General features: G+C 37.5%; 1 protein-coding gene across 2 annotated transcripts in view; it reads left to right on the top strand.

Annotated features, from left to right (window-relative positions):
* The window catches only part of EML4 (EMAP like 4), a 143,470-nt gene that overhangs the window by 112,835 nt on the left and 18,502 nt on the right, over positions 1 to 12,133 (top strand). For both annotated transcript variants that reach the window (XM_081796865.1, XM_081796864.1), the window contains 4 exons: positions 1,899 to 2,050; positions 3,595 to 3,720; positions 3,807 to 3,938; positions 4,658 to 4,725. In XM_081796865.1, coding sequence (XP_081652991.1) covers positions 1,899 to 2,050; positions 3,595 to 3,720; positions 3,807 to 3,938; positions 4,658 to 4,725 — 478 coding nt within the window. The remainder of the gene's footprint in view (positions 1 to 1,898; positions 2,051 to 3,594; positions 3,721 to 3,806; positions 3,939 to 4,657; positions 4,726 to 12,133) is intronic.

Below are 12,133 nucleotides of genomic sequence, written 5' to 3'. Positions count from 1 at the left end.
GACAGAGAGGTTCATTGAGATAAGGTATCATGAATACCAAAGAAGTAGTTCTCAGGAAATGAAGTGGTTATAGTTTGAGTACTAAAATCTTACCCTCAGGGGCGCTTGGGTGGCTCAGTCACTAAGTGTCTGCCTTCAGCTCAGGTCAGTGATCCTAGGGGCCCGAGATTGAGCCCCACATTGGGCTCCCTGCTCAGCAGGAAGCCTACTTCTCCCTTTCCCACTACCCCTGCTTGTGTTCCCTCTCTCACTGTGTCTCTCTGTCAAATAAATAAATAAAATCTTACCCTCACCCTGAAAAAAGAGGGTCTGATGGGTGCCTGGCTGGTTCTGTCAGTGGAGCATGTGACTCTTGATCTCGGGATCATGAGTCTAAGTCCCAATTGGTGTGGAGGCTACTTAATAGATAAATAATATAAAGAAAAATCTGATTATATATAAAATATACACACATATATACTATACATAGCCGACCCTTGAACAAGGTGGGTTTGAATTGCATGGGTCCACTTATATGCAGATTTTTTTTACCGTACAGTACTGTAAATGTATTTTTTAAGATTTTATTTATTTGAGAGAGAGAGACAGTACGGGGCAGGGGGGAGGGGCAGAGGGAGAAGGAGAGGTGGACTCCCCACTGAGCAGGGAGCCTGATGTGGGACCCTACCCCCGGACCCTGAGATCATGACCTGAGCTGAAGGCAGAAGCTTAACCAACTGAGCTGCTACCCAGGTGCTCCTCTTAAGATTTTCTTAATTATAATTTCTCTAGCTTTCTTGGAAGAATATAGTATGTAATACATACAACATACAAAATAGGTGTTAATTGACTATTGATATTATTAAGGCTTCCTGTCAAGAGTAGACCATTAGTAGTTAAGTTCTGGGGGAGTCAAAAGCTATACACAGATATTTGACTGCACAAGGGGTTGGTACACCTAACCCATGTTGTTCAGTGGTCAGTTGTGTGTGTGTGTGTGTGTAAATTGTTTTTTAATCTCCACGTGGACTTAAGATATTTTTTTTATGGCCCTGCCTTGTCCCTCCCTGGGTACTTGTAAAGTGCTATGGGCATATAAGAAAGCTGGGCTGTCATTCAGCCATCACATTGGTACAACCAAACTGGTTTTTAAAGTACTACTCTAGTTGGTCAAAAGGCACTGCTCCAGGCTACTAGTGCCCACTTCCATCCCAGTACCGTTCCCAGTCCTCCTTTTCTTAGCAAGTAAAGGGGGAGTCTTTGGCAGAGTAGAGGGCCTCCACGTCAGCAGTGGTTTTTTTATTTATTTATTTGTTTGTTTGTTTGTTTGTTTGCCAGAGGGGGAGCGCCAGGCAGAGGGAGAAGCAGGCTCCCCGCTGAGCAGGGACCCTGACCCTGGGCTCAATCCCAGGACCCTGGGATCATGACCTGAGCCAAAGGCAGATGCTTAACCGAGTGAGCCACCCAGGCATCCCAACAGTGGTTATTAAATGTTAAATATTATGGCTGTTACCTCAGCAGGAAATGAAGACTTTTGGGAAGCTTAAAAGAACATTGAGTGGACTTGAGTCCTCATCACAGCTTTGTCACTAGCTGTGTGGTATTGGTTAAGCCACTTCTATACCTCTGTGTCCTCAGCTCTAAAGTCAGAAAAGTAATACCTACCCTACCTACCAGGTAGGATGATTATAAGAGATAGTAAGTTCTGAAGCTAATGTATCCTCTGTTGTCTGTGGAATTATCACTACTTCAGCTTATCCTTTTGTAAAATTATTTTGAAATGTTTTCAGAGTAACTAAATATTAACATAAATGCAAAAGGATGAACTTTTGATTCTTTATTCTGTAAAGTTTTCTTCCAAAAAGACACTAAAGTGATGGAAAATATAGTGTTTTTATTTTTTTCTCTCATCTTATTAGGTGTTTATCAGATCAGCAAACAAATCAAAGCTCATGATGGCAGTGTGTTCACACTTTGTCAGATGAGAAATGGAATGTTATTAACTGGAGGAGGGAAAGACAGAAAAATAATTCTGTGGGATCATGATCTGAATCCTGAAAGAGAAATAGAGGTAAGGATGAAAATTTTAAAATATTAAGTCTTCTAAATGCTTGTCTTCATCCCACAATAAGTTAACACACTTTCCTGGGAAATTGCTACACATTTTTATCATTTCATTCTCTCAAAAAGGAGAAAGAAAAAGACTATTCATTAAACAAAATTATTGGAAAGAGTAAAAATATACATATACATATATATATATATATATATATATATATATATATATATATAGGGCAGACTAAGTAGTTTTTATTTCTGAGATTACTTTTTTAGTAATCCAAAAATATAACCATGCAGACTTAAAATTCAGCATTCACCAGATACAGTATCCAACTCTATAAAAAATAACCAGTTTGATTTTAAAACTTGAAAATAATCTTTTAAACAATGGGCTTAATCGCTAATTGTGTATGTGTCTGCTTCATGTCATGCACCAAGAGTATCCACCACACCTGACAAGTATTCTGTGCTCAGGGAAAGTTTGCTAATTGAATTGAGGTCTCTGGAAGTGAAATGGTTAAGAATAGTATTCTATCTGTCCGTGTTTCTCAAAGCAAGGGCAAATTTCACATAGTTTAGTATTGCTTCTATTTTTTTGGTGACTTAAATTTTGAATTTGTGCTTAGTGTTTTCAACGCGTTTTCCAGACAAAATCTTTTCTTAAAAAAAAGAAGATCCCAATAGTACTGCTATTGGGTTTTATTTCCAAGAAGATAGACAAGAAGTCGAAAGAGTCACTTTATCACAAACTTAGGTTCATAATGGAAATGCCACTTCCTTTACTATTTCTTTTTTCCCACAGGTAATTCATATCCTTTGTAATCAAAAGCCTCACCATCTGTTTTATTCCTCCCTTTGCCATTTCTAACATCAATTTGGATTATCTTTGGAATTCAATTATTTGTGCTTTCAGCAGTCACTTTGGGTCCTCCTTCATAAAGAAGAATTGCATTATTTCAGAGTCATTGCTTGGGCTTATTATCTTATTAATACACCATTCACCAAGAGTATACCATGTAGTGCATTAAATGAGATCTCCCAAGGAGTCCTATGAAGGACATTTGTAACACTTCACAATATACTGCTTTTTAGTTAACAAATTTCACATGTGTTATTCTTATATTTTCTTCCTTACAACAATCAAGAATAGGTAGGATATATATTATTATTTCCCCATATTATAGATAAATTTGTCTTAGGCTAGATGATGTACCCCAAATAAAATAACTGGTAAATAACAAAACCAGACCACATTTTTCATGTAGTCTAATAGAACTTTTTTCCCCTACACCTAACCCAACTCTTGAAATCATATAAAATATAAATTTAAAATTGACTAAAGCAAAGAATGTTGATGATAGTGCATGATAACTTCTGTGTAATAAAATGCAATTGAACAAATAAACTCATTAGTATAATATTACCATGTGACTTTCAGATTTGGAATTCTGTCATTTATTACCCCATAATTGCTTATAGCTATAAATGCAGTCTTCAGGTAGTAATTAATACATGTTGTTATGTATATGGTGACTTTATAAATTTATTTTTTAGGTTCCTGATCATTATGGAACAATCAGAGCTGTAGCGGAAGGAAAGGCAGATCAATTTTTAGTAGGCACATCACGAAATTTCATTTTACGGGGAACATTTAATGATGGCTTCCAAATAGAAGTGCAGGTAAGATGTATGGTTTTAACCATTAACTGAATATTTTTGAGGATACCCTCTGTTTCTTATAACAATGGGTATATTTTCATTTTCAGGGTCATACAGATGAGCTTTGGGGTCTTGCCACACATCCCTTCAAAGATTTGCTCTTGACATGTGCTCAGGACAGACAGGTGTGCATGTGGAACTCAGTGGAACACAGGCTAGAATGGACCAGGCTCGTAGATGTGAGTAAAGCAAAATGTGATCATAATCTTCCCACAGAAACTCCCTAAAATGGCAGTTGGGAGCAGCAAAGGAAAAAGGACTCAGCATTGGTTAAAACCAAGTGTTTTTATATAGTTTAGTAAAGGAGATGAGGTAAGGGGAGAATGTTTAGTCACAAAGTATAACATGAACCCACTCTAAAGAAGCAAATTAGGGCAAAAGCTCAATTTTTCTGTCAGCTTCAGTAGAAAAAAAAAAGATTTGACATATTTATGGAGCATTAATTGTTACAGAAATGTTTGGGCCTCTGGTGGTGGTGCAGTTGGATTCAGTAAGCGCTGCTCACTAACAGACTACTATCTTCTTTTAGAGTTGATCTCTTACTGTATGTTCTCCCTTCCCCACCCAGACATCCACCTTTTCTAGCCCAAAGATGTATACAGGTTCTTTGCAGACTAAAGAACTGTATACATGTTTGTTGTTATTATCCTTATTGTTCCACTGCCTAGCCACGAGCTGGCTGTCCTTTACCCTCGCCACTTTGCCAACATACCCCTTCCTGCTCTGAAATTCTTTTTCCTCTCATATCAGTGTGGTATTTTTCATTGGCTACAAAGAAGTTGATTGGAATTCCATGTTTATATGAAACCAATTATTTTCAAATGTTTTTGCCACTATTCCCATAGATCTAGGGAGACTTTCTCATGTACTCCCCAACAGCTGTCTGTCTCTCTTCTAGGAACCAGGACACTGTGCAGATTTTCATCCAAGTGGCACAGTGGTGGCCATAGGAACGCACTCAGGCAGGTAGGGTCTTGAAGGGAAATGTGAGCTGAGTACTCTGAAGTGGTGGGATGTTTAATCATTATTCAGGAATGTTCTCGATTGGATCTAGAGAATTAATCTTTTTAAGTGGCACACGAATATGCTTGTTGCTCTTATCTGTTATGTATCCTCATTCAATCATTCAGTAATTCTTGAGCACCTACCATTCGTTAGACACTACTCTGGGCCTACATCAGAGTGCAAAACAAAAATCCCTGCCCTCTGGAGCCCACATTTTAGTGTGTGTATGGAGACAGGATAAAAATATAAACATTATAACTGTCTAAATTAGAAAATGTTAAAAAGCCATGGGGGTGGGGCATTGAGCAAGAGGGATTGGGAGGGGGTGCAGTTGCAAAAGATAAGAGTGGTCAGGATCGACTTCATTCAAAAGGTGATAATTCAGCCGATTTGACCCTCCTTGGAAGAATTTTATATGGTGTCAAAAATTTCTCTCCTCATTTTCTTTTAGGGAAGGGAACTGAAACTGAAATAACCCAGTCGAGCTTTTATAAATTATTTATTCTATAGCTTTTATCATCTTGTCTTTTTTTAATGTTGCACAGATTATAAAGGTATATTTCCTGAAATTGTTACTAACTGCTTGTCTTTACAGACCTTATGTAGTACCTTTCCAAGGTTATTAAGTAACACGTATTTATTGTCTGTATTTTTGAGTCCTTTTTATTGCCTCTGCTAGGAAGTAGTCTTCATCCATAAATAACTTAATTTCTTTATTAAAGAGGCAGAAGAAAAATATGAAGTAAATTTCCAAAAGTTAAACCCGTAGAAAATGTGGAATGCTGATTTCTAATGAGGTGAAACTATTGTGAACACTTTTGTTTATATGACAGATACTTCAAATCATTTCATTTAATTCTAAATTTAGTCATTTGGAGTTTTTTTATAGCACGTTTTTCCCTTTGGTTGTTGGATACAAATTAACACTTCTAGAAAGTCAAAACATTCAAATTCCTTTTCCTATACAGCACTACAAAATCTAGAATCATGGAGGGGTGCCTGGGGGCTCAGTGATTTAGGTGTCCGACTCTTGATCTCAGCGCAGGTCTTGATCTCAGGGTTGTGAGTTCAAGCCCTGTGTTGGACTCCACACTGGGTGTGGAGCCTACTTAAAAAAAAAAATTCATGGAAAAACAGGTCTCTAGTGATAAACTTTGAAACATGGATGTGTAATAAAGATGCTATTTGATTCTGAAAGAACTGAATTTTAGAATTACACTGCTAGGGAGGGAGAGTAATTGGTGAAAACTTGCAAATATAGACAGCCATACTATCTCAGATTTCTCCAAAATGCATGTTGGTATTAGATTATTACTTCAGCTTAGGTGTATGGCAAGTCACTTTGTAGGATTTGAAGGAAATTATTTTCTATTTTACAAAAAAGTGTTAAGCACATTAGAAACAACCTGAACTATGGTACTAAACTCATTTCCAGAAAACCACAAATGAGTTCACTTCAGATCTGTTTTTTGGGCAGATGAACAGATACCACAAATGCTGAAGTCAAGACCTTACACTAAATTATTTTTATATATTTCTTTAAACTTTCACCAGAGTGCAACAAAATATTCATTGATATCTCCATTGCACAGACAGAAAACCAAGACCCATAGAGCTTATCACTTGTGATTGAGCTAGGATTTGAACTCAGATTCTATATGGTTCCAAAGCTGATCGCTTTCCACTACTCCATTAGTAATCTTTGACATGCGCTTATGGTGTTAGTAGCATTACTTAGAAATATTGTAAGGAAAGTTTACCTTTGAAGGTTAAATCACTGGCTGACATACTTTAGAAACATTTACTATACATACAAAGGAATTAAACACTGAATAGAGTGCAAGGGCTAGAGGGATTTGAATCATTAAGACACTGCTTCATTCGATGAATGGAGCTGGGTGTATGTGCACGTACATGTACACAATATATACGGAGCCCTAATTTTTGAGGAGAAATTTACCTGATTTAAATTCACTGAAGTTACTTTCTAAGATTTATGTAGCTGCAAAGTCATCATGAATAAGCTTAAAATGAAAAGTCAATTTACGTGACTTAAACTAAAGCCAAGCGTTTCCTCTTGGAGTTGTAAGAAACACCTTATAAATGAGAGTGATGTGGGGCGCCTGGGTGGCTCAATCGTTAAGCTTCTGCCTTTGGCTCAGGTCATGATCACAGGATCCTGGGATCGAGCCCCACATCGGGCTCCCTGCTCCGCAGGAAGCCTGCTTCTCCCTCTCCCACGCCCCCCCTGCTTGTGTTCCTTCTCTCGCTGTGTCTCTCTCCGTCAAATGATTAAATAAAATCTTTAAAAATAAATAAATAAATGAGAGTGATGTGATAACTAAATAAAAGGTGGACATTATTTAGAACCTAGGGGGAGATGTAGTTATCCGTGTTCATTCCGTTCTATACATTACTCCTGTCTTTGGTTTCGCATCTGGTTAGATTCTGTTGATTCTTGGAGAACTTTCTCATTTATTTTTTTTACATGGGTCTGTGAATACCTGGCTGTAGTGTCTAAAACTGAAAACTCCTCAGTGTAGCCATTCAGATTATTATCACTGACCCCTCAGCCTAAAAATAAGTCACACCTAGAGCAAGGAATTTTTTTTAATACAGTGCAACACGTGTCCAAATTGTGCATGATCCAGAAAAGGTGACTAGCAAAATGTTTAAAGATCTTTTCATGTCCAAATCTAGAAATTTACTCCTTGTAATCAAGAAGTAAGCACAAGTGTGGGTAAATTATCACGGTGATAAATAAAATTGTCATTTAAAATAAAGTATTACTACTCTAATTTCTAAGGGGAAAAAACATATAGCCCTAAGTGGACATAGTTCCTTCCTTAACATGCCAATCCTCACATAATAAAGGATTATTTTTTAACAGCTTTATTGAGATATATACCATAAAAGTTATCCATTTAAAGTATACAGTTTAATAGTTTTTAGTAAGTTCACAAGCTTTATCACAAGCTAATTTCAGAACATTTTCATTAACACAAAAAGAAACCCTGTACCTATTGGCAGTTACTCTTCATTATCCTCACCCACTTCCCCCTAGGTCTGTTTCTATAGGTTTGCCTATTCTGGAGATTTCATATAAATAGAATCCTACAATATGTGGTCTTTTGTGACTAGCTTCTTTCACCCAACATTCATATACAAGTTTTTGTGTGGACATGTTTTCAACTCTCTTGAGCGTATACCGAGGAGTAAACTTGCTGGATCTTGTGATAATCAAATTGTTTTCCACAATAGCTACATCATTTTACAATTCCACCAGCAAAGTATAATTGTCTGTATTTTGAGTATACCATCCTAATGGGTGCAGAATGCTTTTTCGTTGTAGTTTTGACTTGCATTTCTCTGATGGCGAATGATGTTTACCTTTTTTAGGCAATTACTGGCCACTTGGATCACCTTTTTAGGAAATGTCTACTCAAACCCTGTGCCCATCTTTGAATTGGTTTGTCTTTTTATTGTTGAGTTCTAAGGATTCTTCATATATTCTGGATATAGTACCTTATCAGATATGATTTGCACGTATTTTCTTTTGTTCCAAAGATTGTCTTTTTTTCACTTTCTTGATGGTAACATTTGCGACAAAAATTTTTAAAGTTTTATATAGTCCAGTTTATCTATTCTTCCTCTTGTCTCCTGGTCATTAGGATTTATTTCTTTGTTTTCCCCCTAAGAATTTTATAGTTTTAGCTCTTACCTTTGGGTCTCTTGATTCATCTTGAGTTAATCTTTGTATGTGGTGTGAGGTAGATATCCAACTTCATTCTTTTTCATGGGGATATCCGGTTGTTACACCACCATTTTCCCCCCACTGAATGGTATTTATACATACCTTGTTGAAAATCATTTGACCATAAATGTATTGGTTTCTGTCTGGACTCTGCATACTATTCCATTGATCTATATGTCCATCCTTGTGGCAGTATCACAACCTTGTGTTGTAGCTTTGTGGTAAATTTTGAAATTGGGAAATTTCAGTCCTCCAACTTCCAACTTTGTTCTTTTTTGAGGTTGTTTGTTCTCTATAGTTTCTTACTTTGCCCCCCTCTTTTTTCCCTTTGCTCATTTGTTTTGCCCCCCCTCTTTTTTTTTAAAGATTTATTTATTTGAGAGAGAGCGCACGAACTAGGGGAGGGGCAGAGGGAAAGGGAGAATCCCGAGCCAACTCCCCGCTGAGCACAGAGCCCCACGTGGGCTTAGTTAGTAAATACTAGTAATTGTTAATCATTAGTTACCAAAATCTTAGATCTATCAAACCAATAACTATAAACCATTTAATTAACAAATTACACTTAGGCACCACACCCCACATGTGATTTTCAAATATAACATTCTCTCATTTTTTTAATTGAAGTACAGTTAACATACAGTGTTATATCAGTTTTAGGTGTACAATATAATGATTCAGTAATTCTGTACATTACTCAGTGCTCATCAAGATAAGTGTATTCTTGATCCTCTTTATCTATTTCACCCCGTACCCCTCTGGAAACCACCAGTTCTCTGTATTTAAGAGTCTATTTGTCTCTTTTTTTCTTTATTTTGTTTCTTAAATTCCACATGAGTGAACTCACGGTATTTGTCTTTCTCTGATTTCTTTCTTTCTTTTTTTTTTTTTTAAGATCTATTTATTTATTTGAGAGAGCGAGAATGAGAGAGAGTACATGAGAGGGGGGAGGGTCAGAGGGAGAAGCAGGCTCCTCGCTGAGCAGGGAGCCCGATGCGGGACTTGATCCCGGGACTCCAGGATCATGACCTGAGCCGAAGGCAGTTGCTTAACCAACTGAGCCACCCAGGCGCCACATCTCTGATTTATTTCACTTAGCATTCTGTCCTCTAGAATATCCTCTAGGTCCATCCACGTTGCAAATAGCAAGATCTCATTCTTTTTTATGGCAGATTAATATTCCATTGTATATTTACTATATTGTCTCATTTTTAAAAAATTTGGGCTTCTTGATGGGATTTAAAGTTTTTCATAAAGCTAACAATATGTGTAAACCTGAACTGTTATGAATTTGAAAGTTTATAATCTCTGAATTGTTAAAAATATATTCTCCTTGATTTTTCCAAGACCCCAGTTGATATCCTTCCCTTTCCTATTTTTTGAAACCAGTTTCTCTAAAGACACTTACCTACCACCCTCAGACCTCAGAGGAACCACGGATATATTTACCATCCCATCAGGATATCAGGTCTATATCAATTCAGACAGAATTCTCCAGGCACCTAACACAGAACTTTACTCTGGTGTTTGGACCCAGTTCTGTTTCCAAACCAACAGCGTTTTTGCCATAGTCATTTTATTGGCTGGTAAATGGGGGTGAGACACCCGAAATTAGAGAAATCAATAGACCTGAAGTGATAAGGAGAATAAAAAGCAAGGATTAAAGTTGTAAATTGTTTCAAAGAGAGAAATCCCTAAAATTGAGTCAGTATATAGAACAACTATTTATAGCATATCTGAATGTAAAGGGGAGTGGACAGACTGAGAGAGGTGACTTCAAAGAAGATCCCGAAGTTTCTGGTCTACAGTGATAGTGATAGCTTTGACAAGGAAGCAGGCTCGGAAGGTGAGCCTGGTGAGTGGGTAGGTAAAGAATTTAGTTGTTGACATGGAATCACAAAATCCTAGACCTGGAGAGATTTAAGTGATCTGACTCAACTCCTCAATTGTGATGGTGACTGTCACTTCAGCAAACCAGCAGTGTAGCTAAAGTATTGTTGACTCTAAAGTTCTGAGTCTAAAAAATGCTCCTGCTGTTCAAAAAGAGCGATAATCAAAGACATACTAGTGTTAGTGGAGACTTTTCTTTGACATAATTAAAAGAGAAAGCTTCTAATTAGAAAAGAATAGCTTTTTTCCTCTGTAATTTAGTGTTAACTTGGCCCACGGGTACTCCTGAGCTCATTTCCCATTGTGCACAGTGTCTTTGAACTCCATCAGCATGAATCTCCCTGAGTTCTGCCTTGTTATAAGTCCAGTTCTGAGTCACTCTTCAGATGCTTATTGAGTTCCAGCAACTTGTAAAGCACTGAACTAGATGCAGTGGGTAGCACAAAGAAATATGAGACTTGGTCCCAACCCTAAGTAGATTATAACCTATTTAGATACTACATAAAGAGATAAAGAGCATTTCCTATTAGTGTTGTAATATTACTTGAATAAACAGGCACTAATACTTAAAGATCAACAGAGAAATTACAGTGAGTCTTAGTGGTCAGAGAATGCTGCACAGCGGAGGTATTGGTCCTGCCTTGAAGTTCTTGGATCTTGAAGAAGCAGTGAAGAGTGAGGAGCTCATATTAAGCAGGAGGAATGGATTGAGCAAATGTGGGAAACTATGAGCCAACTGGATTAGCACATTCCTAAATTCTTTTTTTTTTTTTTTAATTTTATTTATTTATTTGACAGAGAGAGACCGCGAGAGAGGGAACACAATCAGGGGGAGTGGGAAAGGGAGAAGCAGGCTTTCCGCTGAGCAGGGAGCCTGATGCGGGGCTCGATCCCAGGACCCTGGGATCATGACCTGAGCCGAAGGCAGTCGCTTAACGACTGAGCCACCCAGGCGCCCTATTCCTAAATTCTTTGATACCTAAACAGTGGAATCCAAACTCCTTAGCCTGGCCTTTAAAGCTCATTAAAAATCTTTTCCTCACCACTCCAGCTAGAGTGGTCAAGTTGTTATCCTTTATATACATGCCAACCCTTTTTGTAGTTTCTTATCTACTGCTCTGTTTATTTGGTGCCACATTTGATGTGATAAAATCCTAGACCACCCATCTCCTCTGTGATTACTCCCTGCTCTGAGACTTCATAATCCTTACAACTTGTATAATTCATATTACTTTAACTGTTTACCACTTTATACTCATTCTGTCTCCCCAGTTAGATTATAAACTCCTCTTCTGCCTCCTTGGCTAACTCCTTTTTTCTCTGGATCCCTAAATGTTAATGTATCTCAAAGACCTAGGAAGAGCACTTTCTATGGAATCATACCCTTCCCTTGTGTGATATTAGTGAAAAGCACAAGGGCCAGAAGCTCTCTCAACCTAACTAGTTAGTTGATGACTGGTCAGATGTTTTAAAATCAGAGCATTTCATTGTTTTTATTTGTAAAATAAGAGGGTTGAATTAGGCTCCTCTTCCCCCTGTTTTGACTTTACATTTTTCTGATACTAAATTATTCCTATTCTTATAAGTAGAAGATCATGAAGAAGGAAGGAGGTGGCACAGGGCGGGGGTGGGGGTGGGGTTACAAACCTGCCACCCAGAGGACACACTTTATATTATGACGAATATTTTTTTAACTCCTGTTATAAACATATATATGCATTTAGGGAC

The sequence above is a fragment of the Leptonychotes weddellii genome, chromosome 10 (genome assembly GCF_054177405.1).
Source record: "Leptonychotes weddellii isolate Sample4059 chromosome 10, ASM5417740v2, whole genome shotgun sequence".
Lineage (NCBI taxonomy): Eukaryota > Metazoa > Chordata > Mammalia > Carnivora > Phocidae > Leptonychotes > Leptonychotes weddellii.
Note: the sequence above shows the minus strand (reverse complement) of the source record. Positions and strands in the feature narration are given on the sequence as shown.